The 18,411-nt window shown below is 36.2% G+C and overlaps 1 protein-coding gene across 1 annotated transcript in view; it reads left to right on the plus strand.

Annotated features, from left to right (window-relative positions):
- LOC121460950 (transmembrane protease serine 11C) overlaps positions 1–16,367 on the plus strand; it is a 53,484-nt gene extending 37,117 nt beyond the window's left edge. The window contains exons 6-10 of the mRNA XM_041671648.1: positions 5,960–5,998; positions 9,429–9,600; positions 11,052–11,311; positions 12,481–12,623; positions 16,206–16,367. Of these exons, the coding sequence (XP_041527582.1) occupies positions 5,960–5,998; positions 9,429–9,600; positions 11,052–11,311; positions 12,481–12,623; positions 16,206–16,367 (776 nt within the window). The remainder of the gene's footprint in view (positions 1–5,959; positions 5,999–9,428; positions 9,601–11,051; positions 11,312–12,480; positions 12,624–16,205) is intronic.
- The last annotated feature ends 2,044 nt before the right edge of the window (positions 16,368–18,411 follow it).

Genomic DNA, 18,411 nt, shown 5'->3' on the forward strand with positions numbered 1-18,411 from the left:
GGAACAAGTTCACTAAAATTGATTTTACAAGCCTTAGGGATGAGGTAAATTATGCATAAAGATTATTGTTCATGTAAATATAGAAGCAGCAAATCTAGCAAAGCATCCTCAAACATTTCTACACGTAATAAATACACCTAACTCAGGAGAACCAGTTCCTACAACCCTTTGTTATTATAACACTAAATCATTACAAGGTTAGAGGGTTAAGCCACCTGACATTGACTATGTAGCATAAGTACTAGAAAAAGCATTTATATATTTCTACCCTGCTCTCCCCCAGAATTATTTCCAAACTGAGCATGGTGGCACAAGATTTTAATCTTAGCACTCAGGAGGCAGAGGCAGGCAGATCTCTGAGTTCAATGTCAGCCTGGTCTGTAGAGTGAGTTCCAGTCTCAAAAACACAACTAATAATAATAATAACAATAATGTTAATAATATAGTAAATAATAATTGCTTGTAACACAGTTCTTAACTTTATTCCATTCATTTTAATGGAAAGAAAGCTGATATCCATTCCCAAACCCCAAAGTTTTACTCATTGATGTTAATATCACATTCCATTAAAGATGATTAAGCCCATAGTTAAAATTAGCTCACAACATCCCCTATACCCCATCCTTTAGCTTTTTTAAGACAGCATCTCCATAAGAAGAGGAGGGTTGTGGTGAACTTGCATTCCTCTGGAATGCTAGGGCTACAGCTTTCCACCACCACACCCTGTTAAAATTTCACCTTTATTACTTTATGGCTGCTTATCTGATATTATTAAGGTAAACAGAGTATGCACTTAATATTTATGCCATTCAAATTTTTAATGTCAAAAAGAAGAGCAAATGATATTGCATATACTAAACATGAGCTTCCCTACCACTGATGGACACTCTGAAGCCCGAGCCAAGATGGCAAACAGTGGACAAGAGTGATTTGCAACGCTGCAGAGCCAGGTGGAATGGCCACCTCTTTCCAGCTCTGGAAGGAGAAACCTAAAGGAAACGTGTAAGAGAAAAAGGAAGCTTCAAGCTTCATATAGTAAATCTTAAATAAAATGGCTTTATAAAACAGAAATACCTTTTAATGTTCACAATCTTAATGGAAGATTAAAGGCTATGATTATTACTTGTTTTTAAATAATAATCACTTCCCACACAAATATACTGAATTGAATAAAGATGAACTATGCTAAGTGCTTGCCCTAAATCCTGACGGTTAATGAAAAACTTCAAATCATGTAGAAGTAAAAGAAAAAAAAAATAGAACAATGATCTCTAATAATAATGATGATGATAATAATAATAATAATAATAATAATAATAATATAAGGATGCTGACCCTGACTCACTGTCAAGGTTCTCAGATGGCAGCAATACTTGACCTAGTGATCGTGAACAGCTGGCTAAAATTGGAACAGTGACTGAGTCAGGAGAACACATATTTTCGTGAATCTTGCTCTTGAGACAAGGAATGGCTTCACTGTGTCAGGACTGAAATTACTGAACTAACCCATCATTTTTGGATAAATCTTTAAAGACACTTGAAAGAAAACATAATTATCAAAATAAACTTTCTTAGCTAAGAGCCAGTTTTTAGCTCTAGCAGACACCTTTTTTCCCCCAATTCTTGACTTTGCCACACAGAAAATGTAATCAACTTTCCCAAAAGATGTAGAAGACTATGCCTCTTAACATTTAAAATAGTTTCCAGTCTAAGAATTTATTTTAGAATAATATTTCTTTGCACATTTTTAAATGTAGGTTTCAGCTTAGAATTTGAAATACTTACAATTCAATAACAAAATTATGTACTAGACACTGAAAATCATAAATATTAATAAAATAGTCACTATTTGAAGGTGACTGTGATCAGTGGGGCACAAGAGATAAATATACACAAAAATGTCCAGAATATTACATAATATTGTTATAATAAAATGACATAACAAACTGGTTGTCCTTTGATCTTGCATATGCCACCCACCCATAAAACTATCATCTGGGAAAACAGCTCATGATTGTTTTAATATCGACATTTATATCCTCGTCATCAAGACTGCTACCTGGGAATGTATGTACTCAAAAAAACAAAAACAAAAACTAACCTACTTCAGCCTGAGGAATAGCAAATGACAACATCCAACCACAGAACATAAAACATAAAGAAAAGCAATTATTGGGCTACCTATGCAGTCAGGTCACCAACCAAAACCTATTACAAGCAGAGCATTCTAGTTCTGTTCAAGCATTATCCATATCCACACTCAGCTCCTTTGCTTTTTAATACAGAGCAGTTGCACCACTGCATGTGTGTTAAAGCATCACAAATAAGGAACCCATGGTGGGAGATAATTTTTACATCATTAAACAATTATACTGTTTATTTTAGGTAGCAAATCCATATACACTTACGGTTTTAGAGTTTTCCAAAATCAGCCAGGTGGACATTTCTAAATGTCCCTAAGAGTATGGCTGAATGCATCAACACAGGAAAATGTAGCTCAGGGGTAGAACAGATCAACTTCTGTAGGATTTAGAATATGCAATGTGATAAATTCCCCTAATTAGATTTAAAATCCATATTCTATAAAATTCACATCACAAGTGGGCCTACTAATGCTATAAAAATATTTCTTATTCTCAGAATGTTATAGTTTGGTTTTCATTATCATTATCTGTTTCAGATTTCTTCTTTCAAGAGAAAATTTTTACTAGAACCAGGTTACAGAAAGGTCTTTTTTTTGTAAACCTTTACCTCTCTATCTATTTGCTTTGTTTGTTAATTGAGGCAGGTCTCACTGGGCACCGGCTAGGATTAAAGCGTATAAGTGTTCATGCTACCTCCAAGAGCAGGAGTTTTTGCTGTTGCTTCTTCCTCCTCCTTTCCCTTCTCCCTATCTTCCTCCTACTTTGAGACACAGTCTCACTATGAACCTTGGTTCTTGGTTTTTATACTAGGCAAGCTTCAAACTCATAGAAATCCACCTGCCTCTGTAACCTGAGTGTTAAGCTAAATGGAGGGCAGCACCATACCCAGGACAGGAGTCCTCCCTCTCTTTCCAGTTCATCCAAATTTGCCTCTCATACTTCCCAACTATGAACAGTAGTCATGGGCGTTCTACAGGACTAACATAGAGAGCATGTTTCAAATCTAATATTCACCTCCAACCAATCATACCAAATTTCTCTGGCCTTAAAATGAATTCCATGACTCCTCCCTCAAAAGAACGGTTTTGTCAGCTGTTCAAATCCTCCTTCTTTGCTTAACAACTTTTGCTCACACATTCGTTTCCAGGTGAGTCATTAAACCTACCACAGGAAAACAGACAGAAGTAGAGGTTATTTTTAAACTCTTGCGAATTTTCATCTCCATTTCCAACAAATTGATTCACTAAGGATAAATCTATGTCTGTGCTTTGATACCTATGGCCTTGGAGAAGACCGATGCACACTGGCTGAGCTGTTTGGCCTTTCGGTTTCTTTGTACTGTAAACTGCTCTGGTCTCAGGCTCTGAGGACTCACTCAGCCTTGGAGCGCTGCAATGACAGCTGTGAGCCACCACTCCCAGGATTCTTCACATCCTTTCATCCATCTCCTGTTTGGCAGAGACAGAGCTATTGTTTTCGGTCACTTCCTTAATATAGCACACTGTACAGAGAGTCTCTTGGGTTACACTGTTGAAATTTGTCATTGTGAGGCCAATCCACAAGATTTCTGACCTTGGAGTGTGAGTCAGGGGACTTAAATTGCAGGAAATACAGACAGCCACAGCTGTGACTCAATCCGAAAGGAAAATGACTTAAGTCATTTCTCAATTCACTGTAGCTTGTCATCCTCATCCCCAAGTGATAACTGTCCCATTGAGCTATGGGACAGCACAACTTTTAAAAGCTAACTACAAGTCCAAGACATTTGTTTTCTTTGGAAAAGAATATATTAATAAAGAAAACTTTAAGAAAGGAAGAAACTTGTACGAATAACATAGAGCTTTAAAATTATTAGTTCTTTGAGTACAGGACAAGATTTGTCCAATCCATCTAAACGTTTATTTCTAAAAATCTTAATATGATTTGATATATGCTACCAAGCACAAAAATTCAAAACTAAACTAGACATATCATATAAAACAAAAAATAACCTCTGTGAGACAATAGCAATGGGTATATGAAGCTACGGCAGATTTCTTGTGTAGTAGGTGTGGCCCATTTCTTCTCTAGTCCAGCTGACTGCTAAGTGCCCTTGCCTTTTGTTTAGACAGGTCAATGTCTGGTAAAATATTCTTTTGTTTGTCTGGTTAATTGTGCAACCAAATATTAAACTGAACTTTAATTGACATGGAGAATTGGATTCTTCTTCCTTGATTTATAGAAATCAAGAACATAAAATAAATGAATATAGACATATATAGTGTTTACCTCATAGTGCAGTTGATAGTGTCTTTTAGAACTCTTAGCTAGTGAACTGGCAGTTTTCCACATATGAAATTTGAAGTATGATTCATTTGTCTAATCTCTCCTCATAGTTTCTCCATGTCAATTGAGCAAATTCACAGTTATGTTAACAAATGGGATGCATAACAAAACTATCTGGTATAAATGATTTCATTCCAAATGTCTAAAATCTATATAGACATGAGAGGAAAAGCTCAAAATATGTCTCATTGCCCAAATAAATTATTTTGATACAAAATAAATGGGAAGTAGGATGGCAAACAATTGAACCATAGAACAAAAAATATAAATTTTAAAATATATTAAAAGGACTTAACACAAATGAAACCACTGAAACTAAAACCAGAACTACTATCTGACCCAGCTGCTTACTCCTGGACACTCATCTAAAAGATCCTGTCAGCGCATCTCTGTGTACTAGAGCACTGCCCATATGAGTCAAGCTACGGACTAGCCTAGGTATCCATCAAGAAATGATCAGATGCCGGGCGGTGGTGGCGCACGACTTTAATCCCAGCACTTGGGAGGCAGAAGCAGGCGGATCTCTGTGAGTTCGAGGCCAGCCTGGTCTACAAGAGCTAGTTCCAGGACAGGAACCAAAACCACAGAGAAAAACCAAAAAAAAAAAAAAAAAAAAAAGAAATGATCAGATAATGAAAGGGTGGAACCTATAGAAAATGGAATTTTGTTCATCCGTAAAGAAGAGTGACATTATAACATTTTCAGAAAATAGACACAATTAGAGATTATGTCAAGCAAAAATTAGCCAGATTCAGGAAGACAAAGACACATTTTCTCTTATTTGTGGAATCCTGATTGAAAATTTCTGCACGTGTGTGTGTGTGTGTGTGTGTGTGTGTGTGTGTGTGTGAGAGAGAGAGTGTGTGTGTGTGTGTGTGTGTGTGTGTGTGTGTGTGTTAAACATCAGGGCAAATTATAAAAGAGGAGAAAGAGGACTAAAAGGAAGAAGAGGTAGGAACAAGAGATGGTAATGGAGTATGTATCATGAAAGCTGAAATGAGGCCAGTGTTAGGTGGTAAGAGGAAAGAGAAGAGGCATCCAGAAGAAGAGAGACATCCAGAAGAAAGAGAGGCAATAAGAACAAAGTGTGACTATATACTTTGAAAAATAACAATGAAATCCATCTCTTTATATGTTAATCAAAAAATTAATTTTAATTTTAAAAATGTAGTAAAAGTAACAGCATCCTACTTACTATAATTATTTGTTAAGGTGTGTTCTAGGATTTGGTGGAAGGTCACTATTTCTTGTATGTTTTAGGACATCTCAAAACTAAACTGCTTTGTAAATAAATTATAGTGGGGAACTTTAGCATTTTAAAAAAATAAGTATAAATATTTTCTTTTTCTCTATTTTAATTCATGAACAGAACTGGTAATCAAGATAGATAACATGTTTACAGGATATCTCCAAAAGCAACATAAGTACCATTAATGTTAAAAATAAAATGTGTTTATAAATGTAAACATTTTCATTTTCTTGACTTTTAGACATTTCAATGCCAATAGCAGAAGATCTTCTCAATACATGTAAGTCTATCAACCAAGTTATTTGCCATCAAAAATTCATCCTTAAAATGACAAGGAGACCCGCAGTTGAAGTGTAATAAGAAGCCTGACTTTCAGAAACATATGTGAATGTACTGTAGTAACGGATTACTGAATGTTACTGTAGGAAGAGATACAGAGTGACGTCATGGATTTAAAAGGAGGAGCAATGTTACATGCCATGATGGCAGAGAGGACCTAGGGACAAGCAGTGGTAATTAAGAATTTAGAATCTAAAATCAGCTTCATGCGCATTCGGAGTTTCAGATCTGGATTCTAGAGTGAAGGATTAGCATAAGTTTTTTTTAATGTTCCAAGCCTTTGTTTGAAATTAGTGTGAAGATAAAATAAGGTAGTAGGAATAAATTACTCACCAGAGTGTTTGCACTGACAGTTAGCCCTCAGCGCATGTCAGCTCTCCGTGTTGTATGTGTCACCTGTAAGACTCCCAGGCCTAGGAACTCTCTCTGGAATGCTGACCCTAGTAACTAAATTTGTGTGCAGAGAGCCATACGCTTTATATGCAAACCACCTCTTCCTTGCTGGGCAAGGCATTGTTTTCACCCCCACCCCCACTCCATTGCTGGTCTTTGGAAACATGATCCTTAAAGTGGCTGGAACTCAGAGCAAGCTGTCAAAGAAAGCATTTCATTTATCTGGGGACAAAGACTGACTGGGGTAGCTGGCTTAGAGCATTCACCCTGTAGAGCTAGGTGACAGTGACCCAGGCTGCTCACCTACCCCATAGTCACCACTTAGTTATTTAGTGGGAACCTGGACAAAATTTAAACACAAGGCTATTTAAGGTTTCTTTTTTTCAGAGATTTTTGATTAAACAACCCACAAGCAACTTAATAAGACATCTTAAAACCAATTATGGCAGTGAAATTCTCAGTATCTGTAAATTGAAATCCACAATTGGAAAACAGTCAGGTTCATAGACGTCTTTACAGGTCCGTGAGCAATGGTACTAAAGATATCATCCAGTCTATCTGTTCCCTAACTGGAACACTAAGACCCTTTCATATCAGAATCCAGAATTTGACGTGATCCAGCTAGAGTTCTGGTCACATTTGTAACACAAAGATGAGGGTATGCAGAAAAACAAAATAATTGTAAAGAACAGAGCATCAGCATGTGACACATTAAAGTATATTAAAACATATTAGAGGAAAAAAGAGTAGGATGGCAATAAAACCCCTGTAGGTTCCATGATGGTTCTGAAAGTATCAGCCAGCAATCTTCTGCTCTGAAATTTACCATCTGCTCTCTTTTGGTATAATAAAGCTACAGGGTTCCACATAGGACTTAAGCAGAGGTAATAGGCAAGGTAAGACCGCGGAGATAGTGGCTGAAAGCCCAACAGACACAATCATGAGTAAATGGGAGCTTCAGATAGAAGCTGACGAATGAATAGAAATTGAGAATTATGAGTAAGGTCAGAAACAATGAAGTCACGCCTCCTAGGGAGGCACCTAACCCACAGAGAAAGACCTTTGGTTTTATATTTCTCTGAAGGAAGCTGAGTAAAAGCCAACTTCCTTTAGGAGGAGCCCAAACAGAAATGAGGGTAGGGAGGAACCACTATCCCCTGGGTCTGGATTAGTTGCTTTATCCTCTGTAGAGTCAGTGATGTGGGAGTGGAAAGAAAAAGAGAAGGGAGTGACAGTCAATGAGTCAATGTGAGCGTACCCATTAGACATGGCAGCCACAGCTATGTGACTCAAGAAAGGAGCTTTAACCCAAGGTTAAAAATGTGCTAAAAACCAAACCAAATGGTTTCAGGACGTCAGTTAGGAACTTTAAAAGTGTGCATGACTCTCCTACGCTTCTCATGCCTTTCTTCCTTCAGGAAAGAATATCTCAAAGTATATCTGCCACTATAATCATACATCAATTGTGAACCTACTGGCCAGCTAAATTTTTTAAATTTATTTTAATACTTAAATGTCCTTAAATGTTCTTTCTTTTTCCCCCGAGACTCCGTGTAACAGCTCTGGCTATCCTGGAACTCATTTTGTAGAACAGGCTGGACTAGAACTCACAGAGATCCACCAGCCTCTGCCTCCCAAGTGCTAGAATTAAAGGAGTGAGTCACCACTGCCCGGCAAAACATTCTTATTCTTGATACAGGTCAATTATGCTGTCCAGTGTATCTTACTCCTAACAACACTGATACAAAATTGACAGCTAATTCTTTGTTTCAGTGCTTCTCCAGTTTATCATAGGGTAGCTGGCAATATCCCTGGCCTTTGTCTACTGGGTAGCCATAGACACTCCCCCAGCCTCTACTCTCTTATAATAATACAAAATGTCTCCAACATTGCCAAATACTAACCACTGCCTTAATCTATGCCTTAAATAGATTACAATTTTTTCCCTCTCCGAATGAAGTAGTAAACAAATACTTTTATTCCAAGTTTTACAGTTTTAATTCTACAAATATTTATTGAGTTCCTTTTATGTAATGTGTTCTCTATGGGAGGTTCTAGATACATATTTTTATCAAAAAGCATAATTTTTAATCTTTTTTAAAGATTTATTTATTTATTATATATACAATGTTCTGCCTACATGCATCCCTGCAAGCCAGAAGAGGGCACCAGATCTCATTACAGATGGTTGTGAGCCACCATGTGGTTGCTAGGAATTCAACTCTGAAAGAGCAGACAGTGCTCTTAACTTCTGAGCCATCTCTCCAGTCCCTAATTTCTTATCTTTAAAAGTATTTACTGATGAGATGGTGATCTCTAGGAAAAGAAGACAAAGAACAAACTCAGCACTTTATTGGTACAAAGTTAGTATAGTCAAGGTAACCAAAATCAGCCTGATGAATAATGAACTATACTATCACTATGAATTTGCTGTCAAGACATCAGAGTCTAGCTGTCTCTTATGTTTCTCAACTGACAACAATGTACAGACGAACTTCACAGAAGCATATGGCTTTGGAAGTGTTAGCCATATTCATGTCATTTCTTTTGTCTAACTACTGTGTATCAGGATTTCTATTGGCTCTATCTCATAACATTCATATTCAGTCTCACTTTCATATGAATATTTGCATGCCATTTGTTGCGTTTTTAACCTTCACTGATGTTTAAAACCACATATTTCCTCGTGCAATATAGTAAGGTTGGTCTCTTCTAAAACCAAACCTATAATCCTACCTACCTCACACATCAAGACAAGAAAGACACAGAGAACATGCGAGTGATAAGCACAGAAGGATGAGATGACAATGTGCTTAGAGTATATTTCAAGAAATCATATCAGCAGTAAATCCATCCAAATTTCTCCAAGACAGCGAGTTTTTCTTAGTTACTAGAGACATATATCATAGGTAGTTTATTTACTACAGCAAGACATAGTCATAAGCATTATCAACACTGATGAACTCTCCTTGGAACAGGCTGTGGACGACGTACAATTACTCCCTCAGGCGTCAAAATAGTAGGAGGCCAGGATGCTGAGGAAGGAGAATGGCCCTGGCAAGCAAGCCTTCAACAGAATAGTGTCCACCGATGTGGAGCCACTCTGATTAGTAACAACTGGCTTATCACTGCCGCTCACTGTTTCACAAGGTAAGGTACGCTGTGTGAAGGGAGCAAAGGCACTCAAGTACTAAGAGCCTGATAATATATATTCCTCTCAGTGTAATCATGAAACTATGCCTCCAATGCCTCCAACTGCTTCATACTCCAGTGAGGTACAGCCTCAGAATTGCTCATTGATTAATCAGTAAAATAGCAAATGAAGTACTCATCCTACAGAACCTTGTCAAAAATAGAAATATTGACATTTTTGACTAGATATGATCATGTTTTGTAGAAAGCTGGCCTGTGCATTGTGGAATACTTGGCAGCCCTCCTTCCCTTAACCACCAGCAATCTGTCTCAATATTAACAATAGTGCCTCCAAAACATTGGTAAAGGAAAGTTGGCAAAATGGTCTCATGACAGAGCAGCCTCAAACTTGCTGTATAACTTGACCTTACCACAAACTTGCAATCCTCCTGCCTCTGTTTACTAAGTGTTGTGATTACAGAGGTGGACTATCATGCCCAGAGGAAATAATGGCTGCTTTAAAGGGTGCATGATTGCACTGAGAGATTGCCACCTCTCCATCTCTCCTTCTTTTCTCAGTACTAGGGGTTGAAATCAGGGTTTTGTGCATGCCAGGCAAGCACTCTGCCACTAAGTTGTTCAGCTCTAATGAAAACCTTACTTATTATAAGTCTTTAGTAGACAGTTTGGAAACATTCCAACAGGACTACTTTTCAGAAAATAGTGTACAAAATAGCAAATAACAAGTAAAGATGGAAGACAAAAGTATTTTATTTGTTGTGTAAAATGACAAAAAGAAAAGATATAAATGATATAATTTTCATAAATTCTTTGTGTTCACATCCTACCCACTTTGTATTAAATCTTGTTATTTTGTGTTGTCATATTTACCTTTCTAAATTCCCTTCAGTATTTTCCATTCCATCCAATAAATAAAATGCACTTTCTATAAATTGTCATTTCTCTTTAATTATTTTTAAGCTAAAGTCTCACTACACATGGCTCAGAATGACCTCAGATTTACTTTGTATCCTGGAGTGGCCTCAAACTCACCACTCTCTTGCTTCTATGCCTCAGTTGCTGGGCTCATATGCCCAACTGTTGATTATCTTTTAAGTCATATTTTATAGAGTTACTCAAAATGTATACAGACAGTTTTGTTTTTATTTATTCTTTAATATATAGCTTTTTTGTGAGAGTGGGGGTGGGGAGCTTGCCATAATGATGTATACCTTTAATCTCAGCATAAACGCAGGAAGCAGAGGTAGATGGATCTCTCTGGGTTAAAGGCCAGTCTCAAATTTGCCTCTACATAGCAAGGTGAGGCCAGTCAGAAATACACAATGAAACCTTGTATCAAAAAAAGTGCTATGGAAATGCAAATGACCAAATTAGTTTTCAAAGGTTAAGTGACTAATTCCTTTAGTCTAATATATAGAAGTTTTAATAAATAAATCTATTTCCTTTAGGGATGCAAATCCAAAAGGCTGGAAAGTTAGTTTTGGGCTTCTTTTAAGTAAACCACAAATACAACGAAATGTCAAGAATATTATAATCCATGAGAACTACAGTTACCCTGCACACGATAATGACATAGCTGTTGTGCATCTGTCTTCGCCAGTATTATTTGCAAGCAACATTCGAAGGGCATGTTTACCAGAAGAGACTCAGAAGTTCCCACCCAACTCAGATGTGGTGGTCACTGGCTGGGGAACACTAAAGTCTGATGGTAAGTTCCTCACCTCTCTCCATGACAGGATTCCAGTTCAGGAATCAAAAAGAAATAATTTCAGAACTACAACTAAATGTGAAAACTAGTCTCTGTAGATCATTTAAAATAATATAATGTACAATGAATTGAAAAATGTGCTCAGTATCATTTATTTAGAAATTATAATTTCATAGAACTATTTGCCATTGTGCCCTTGTAATGACAGTTATCATAAATTTCTTTTTATTTGGATACATAATTTCCTCTGTCATTAATTCATTCAATAAATATTTATCTTTCATTGAGGAGGTAATATTTGAGCAAAACCCACTTATTACATGAATTCCATGATCTTACTTCTATAGAGTTAGTACAAAAATAGATTTAAAATTCATTTTTAAAAAAAATTTTAAAAATTAAAAAAAAAAGCCGGGCGGTGGTGTCGCACGCCTTTAATCCCAGCACTTGGGAGGCAGAGGCAGGCGGATCTCTGTGAGTTCGAGACCAGCCTGGTCTACAAGAGCTAGTTCCAGGACAGGCTCCAAAACCACAGAGAAACCCTGTCTCGAAAAACCAAAAAAAATAAAATAAAATAAAATTCATTTTTAAAACAGGAAAATAAGTTAAATGATTTTAAGATTTATAATTACTGTAGTAAGCTTAAATAAAAATGTATAAATGATGATGAAATTTTTGCTTCTGACATGGAAAGTTTAATTTTACTTTCTAAAACATTTTAAAAGAAAACAATCCTGTCACAAAAGATAGACAAACTAGTTCAAAACGTGATTGTTTTCAGCAATAGTTTGGTATGTAGTGTGTTCATAAACATTTCTTGCTTTCACTACAATGTGATTTACACTGCCTGAAAAACAAATATAATTTTAAAATAAAATACTAACTCAGAGAAACTCATATTGAGTTTCTAAAAACGTATTATAATTTGGAGGGCTGGCAACACGGCTCAGTGGGCAAAGGACTTGCCTTCAAGCATCAGAACCTGGACTTACTCACAGAACCCACATGGTGGAAAGAGAAAACCTACACTCCAGGGGTGACCTCTGACCTTCACATCCATGCACATGCATGCACGTGCATACACGTATGTTCTCACACAGTAGATATGCAAATGTCAATATGTGATTTTTAAACACGCTTTTAAAAATTATATGATATCATTTCTTCAGGAGAAAGTCCTAATATACTCCAGAAAGGAAGAGTGAAGATTATTGATAACAAGACCTGCAATAGTGGAAAGGCATATGGCGGAGTGATAACACCTGGAATGCTGTGTGCTGGGTTTCTGGAGGGCAGTGTTGATGCCTGCCAGGTAATGCCATGATTTTTTTTTCTGATAGCTTTAATTTTCAGTGGACAGTGCAATTTTCTCAATCTTAAAAATATGGGTGTACTTTGTGGCTAAATCGTCTAACTATAATGTAAATTGGTATCAGTAAAGTAGTATGATTCTAAGGCAGTCGGTTTGTTACTGGAAGCAGTGTATGGAAGTGAAGGAGAGACTCAGAATGAACAATGAATAAGTGAGATACATAGTGGATAACTTTAATTTGATTGGTCTATCTCCAAGAGCCGTCATCTTAATCTAATACTAATTACTTATGGAGCTTTCACAAGCTGGTTCCAACATCCTCCTTATTTTATTTACTTGACAACTTCTAAGTGGAATCCCACATACGAGTCATGATTCTAAGATCATTAAGAATATCCCTTTACTTTAGTTGTGGTGACCTCCTGCAGCATATTTTAGTTTGAAACCCATTTCTGATGAGGAGTTCGGGCAAAGAGACAAGGTAGCACTCTTAAGTAAACTGAGAGAGCAGGGACTTAAACAGAGAGGAATTTTGATCTTGCACCCATTCCCTGAATTCTAAACTCTGTTACTTTTCCTTATTAATGAATGTGTTTCTAATATCCCTATGTTGTTAATAAGTAATAGTCCTGGAGCTTACACAATACACAAGTAAAGTAGTCTAGGAAGGCACTACTAGTGGTAAACCCAGGAAGAACATCACTTTACTCAATCGCTGTACAGAAGTGTTTTATTGTATTACGTATAGGGATATTGAAATGAGTAAACATATCCCTATACTCTAATAACAAGAAGACAAGCAAATAAGTATTTATAACACACAATTGTCCTCTCTAATTACAGGTTTTCATCTTTCTTGTTTTCAAACTAACTAAGCCTATTCTTGGAGATGAAGAAGAGCTTAAATCCCATTGTACTTAACTGGTTAAGCAGACTTGTGTCTTCTAACCTGCCACAGCCTAAGACCCATGCTTCAGCAATTGTATTTACTACACCCTTTGTGGCTTCATCTTCTACTTCCCCCACACCTATGCTAATAATCTTGAATCACAGTGAATCACAGAGTAATCTGCCAACCCTATCAGCTTCTGCACACTAGGTAAAATGCTGTCTTCTTGTAAACCCAAGGCATTTAATACATGTGAATCCTTACCTAATGTAACTCTGGTATATCTTATTGTGCTATGTCAAACCTTCATCATATTTTTCTACATATTACATTATGTCTCAATCTTCTTTAGAATATTAGCTTTCTTAATAACTAGAAAAATGAAGAAATCAAAGGAAAACCACCTTGATTTCCTTTCTTTGTAATACATTTCTATTTGTACCCAAGTTCACCCTCTTGTTTCATCAGCTTTCTTCTAGTATTAAAAAGTAATCACTTGCCTGTTTTCTTCACTGTCTCCTCCAATCTACACAATTATTTGTACTCTCTATTAATGTTAGCTTTCATATTTTAAAATTCCCCATTCTGTTGAATCCTTTTGTATATTCTGTAAACATCAAGTCTGTCATGAAGCCAAATCTTAGAAACTTCCTGTAACTCATATAAATCAATACCAAATGCACCATGTTCTGATTTCAAAATGGGAAAACAGCCTAAATAGACATTTTTTTCCAAAGAAAAAATACAAATCGGATCTGAGGAGATAGTTTAGCCACTCAATCATGAGGACCTGAGTTGGTATTCCCCTGTATCCATGGGGGAGAAAGCCAGACAAGGAAGTCCATATCAATAATCCTAGCCCTGGGAAGAGAGAGAGAAAGGGGGATCCCTAGCTTGACCATCTAGGTGAGTCAGAGAGCTCCAGGTTCTGTAAGAAAGAGACTTTGTTACAAAGATAAGTTGGAAAGTGATCAAGGAAGACACTTGACATCAACTTGTGATCTCTGCAAGCATACAAATATACACATGCACACACACAAAAAAACACAGATACCTTTTCATTTGAAAAAGTACTCAAAATCAATGACAGAAGTGCAAATTAAAAACACAATAAGAAATCACTTTAAGATAATATGAATTATGATTATAATAAAAAGAAAGGATGATCTGTAATGATATAGAGAAAATTACATACCAATGATAGAGAAAATGGTACAGTCATGATGGAAAACAATATAGTACTTCCAAAAACAAACACACCAAACAAAAAGTCAGAGAGAAAGTCAAATATTTCAGGATCTCATGAAATCTTTAAAGACTGTCTCACTAAAATAGAATATACTGACATCTGTCAAGACTGGAGAGAGGGCTTAGCATTTGAGAGCACGTTCTGCTTTCACAGAAGAAAGACATGAGTGAATTTCATTCCCAACACCAATGTAGAGTGGATCACAGCTACCTCTAACTCCAACTTCAGGGGACCCAAGCTCCCTTCTGGCCTCCACATACTCTGGCATACACAGAAATAAAAATACAACTCTAAAACAAATTAATAATAATAACAAATGTTATTAAGGATGGGTGGGTAGGAAAAATGGAAAGATACTGCTCAAAACAGGGTACAAATTTTGTTTTAGGAAGATTGTAAGTTCGGGGATCTAATATATAGCACAATTACTTTAGAATAGCTTATTATCCACTTGAAATATGATGAAAGTAGAATCATAGTATTCTCATATAAGAAAGTAAGTATATGATATATAAAGTTACTTTCCTTACTATAGGGACCAACATTTGCTCAAGAATAAAAAAACTATGTCCAATTTTAGTGGAGGGCAAATATACACACCTTCCTTTTCCCCAAGCATAATAGTTACATAGGGAAGAGCATTCCTCAATATGGTGATGACTGCATAAGAAGAAATACCTTCAACAACTCCTTAGTTAATGTAGCAAGGAGGCCTCTAGCTAGTTTCCAACTGCTTAGCCCCAAAATAATCACACAGAAACTATATTATTTAAGTCACTGCTTGGTCCATTAGTTCTAGCTTCTTTTTATTGTTGTTATTGTTTTGGTTTTTTAATTTTTATTGCTTTATAAATAGTACCACTCAAAATTTCCACTTCCTCCCCTCCTCCCATTTTCCTCCCACTCCCCCACTCACCCTCCTTCTTATTTACTAACTCTTACATCTTAATTTAACCTATTTCTAGTAAGCTGTGTATCACCAGATAGCTGTGACTTACTGGCTAAAGTTCCTTCTGGCTCTGGTGGGCCTACATGGCTTCTCTCTGACTCTGCCCTTCTTTCTCCTAGCATTCAGCCCAGCTTTTCATGCCTAAGTTCTGCCCTGCCATAGGTCCAAAGCCATTTTCTTTATTAATCAATACATTTCTGTATTAATACATACAGAGGGAAATCCCACATCAATTTAATAACTAAGTTGAAACATATCATACTAATTTCCACTCTTGTATTGCATTAGTCAACAACATATACTGACATACTAGTCTTTAGAAAATAATGACACAGGAAAATACGTTAGACTAGTCCCATTTCAGGCACTGAAATATCCGAAGTATGAGGTTTCTTTTGTTGTATTCTCATTTTTGGTGCCCCCTTCCATTACTACAAAAGAAAAACAGATACAATGTCACTAATTTATATTATTGACTCTTTTTTTTCTCTGCAGGGTGATTCTGGTGGGCCATTGGTTAGTGAAGATTCTAAAGGCATCTGGTTCCTTGCTGGTATTGTAAGCTGGGGAGATGAATGTGCCCTTCCAAACAAGCCTGGTGTCTACACTCGGGTGACATACTATCGAAACTGGATCACATCCAAAACTGGGCTCTAGTCTGGCTTTTCTCCATAGACCAAAGGTCAAAGGTTATATAACAGTTAAATAAGTTTGCAATCCCAAAATCACATTTCCTTAGATATTTCTCTTCTTCTACACATTTAGACAGAAAATTTAAAGGTATGAAATTTGAGATTTTAGAGTTATTTTATTAAAGTTTGATGAATCTTTAGTGAGAGTACAAACCAAAATATATAATTTTCTCATTTACTCATTTTCAGGATGTATATAATTATAGGAGTGAATAAGGTCTTAGTTTATTAAGGAAATACTCTCTGCTACTTTGGAGGGGCAGATATTAGGGTAATGTATCACATGAGCATTAGTTATACATGTTTCTGATTATTTCAGTCATCTTCTGCACTGCCCAGTTCATGGATTCTCCAGGATCAGTGTGTTTGAAGACAGAGTTCAGCGCATTGCAGTAATACTGCCCATAAGAGTTACTCAGGAAAATGTATCTATTTTCTTTTTGGTCTCTGCAACAAGACTAGTTCTTCTAATTCTTTCTCATCTTAAATGATAGAAAACAAAATGACGACCCTATGGATTTTATTCACAGATCACAGTGTTTACAGACGTTTCAGTCTCTCAGATTTCTCTCAGAAGGTGATTCTCTTGCAATTGTAAGATCATCTATGGGCATATTAGTCTTGTTTCAATAGTTGGCTTTAATTCACAATGCAAATAATGTCACACTGTTTGTTTCCAAACTCTTTAAATTTCTCAATAATACAAACTAGCAACTAAATAAAGAGTATAGAAATTTTGCTTTCACATCACTCTGATTATTCCCATTCTAGTGAAGGGTACAGTTAGGTATCTGTACCTGCAATGTTATGTTAAGTCTGCTGCCCAATTCCATTGCTCCAAATGCCTAATCTGAGTTCTTTCTCAGCTAGGAGTTCATCACTGTTTCTACAGGACTTTACATTTTTCTGTTTCATCACTAGCAATATACAACTACCACCATAACTTTCACCATAAGGTAAATTTTCACAATGCCTCCTACAAATTGTATTAATAATATTAGTTAATATCTACTGGTTCTTACTAGTTTCCAGACAGTTCTCATATATATTTTACATTGAAATCAACTGAAAATTCCAGGGAACTTGTCCCATGGTTTTTCAATATTGTAGATAATAAGTTAAGTAAAGTATAGAGAAGGTCAACAATTTTCTGACGAACAAAGAGCATCTAACTGACTAAGCTGGGATTCAAATCATACAACTCTGTTTCAGAGCTCACATTTTTAACAGTTTGCTATGTTATATAATATAGCTATAACCTCAATATTAAAAAATTAGAAAGCAGAAGTTGGTGAAGAAAATATGATTTACTGATAGTTTAATCAGACTAAGTCTCTAGTATCATATTCTAAATGTAGACTTTTAGGAAACATATGAATAAATTGTAGGTTTACTACATAAATGCTTTTATAGTATTCAACTTATCTTGTTACATATTCCTAAAAATTAGTATTTCTATTATTTGCTATTTGAGAAAAAAGGCATAAACAAAATAAAAGTAAATGCATATTGGTCAGGACTGACCTAGCTTGGATTCAGGCATGACACTGATCATGGAAGAATGGGGTTCTTGACAACCCTTTTTTGTCTTGGTTGACAACCCCTCAAATTAAGTAGAGAAAAATGCAGGAAAAAAATAAAAAAAAATAGTTATCTACTAACCCATGCAAAATCTATGTTCTGATTAATAGAATATTACTCAGAGCCATATAATGTAATAAATACTATATTGTGTTTATTAATGATAAGTTTTAAGTGAAACATTATGCATGCCATGTATATTCTATTCTGTTGGGGAAAAGATCACACACTAATGACTTAGGCTACCAGTCCTCTCCTTCACTTAACTTCTTAATATACACCAAGAGTAGGAACTGCCTGTAGTAGTATGGGGCTGCAGGGCTGCGTCCCCACACCCGGCCGCCCACATGGCTAGCTTATGCCCCGAAATAATTACACGGACACTGTATTCTTTTAAACACTGCCTGGCCCATTCTCTTCTAGGCTAA

The sequence above is a fragment of the Microtus oregoni genome, unplaced genomic scaffold, assembly GCF_018167655.1.
Source record: "Microtus oregoni isolate MIOR12 unplaced genomic scaffold, Mior012 000021F_ref0000039, whole genome shotgun sequence".
Lineage (NCBI taxonomy): Eukaryota > Metazoa > Chordata > Mammalia > Rodentia > Cricetidae > Microtus > Microtus oregoni.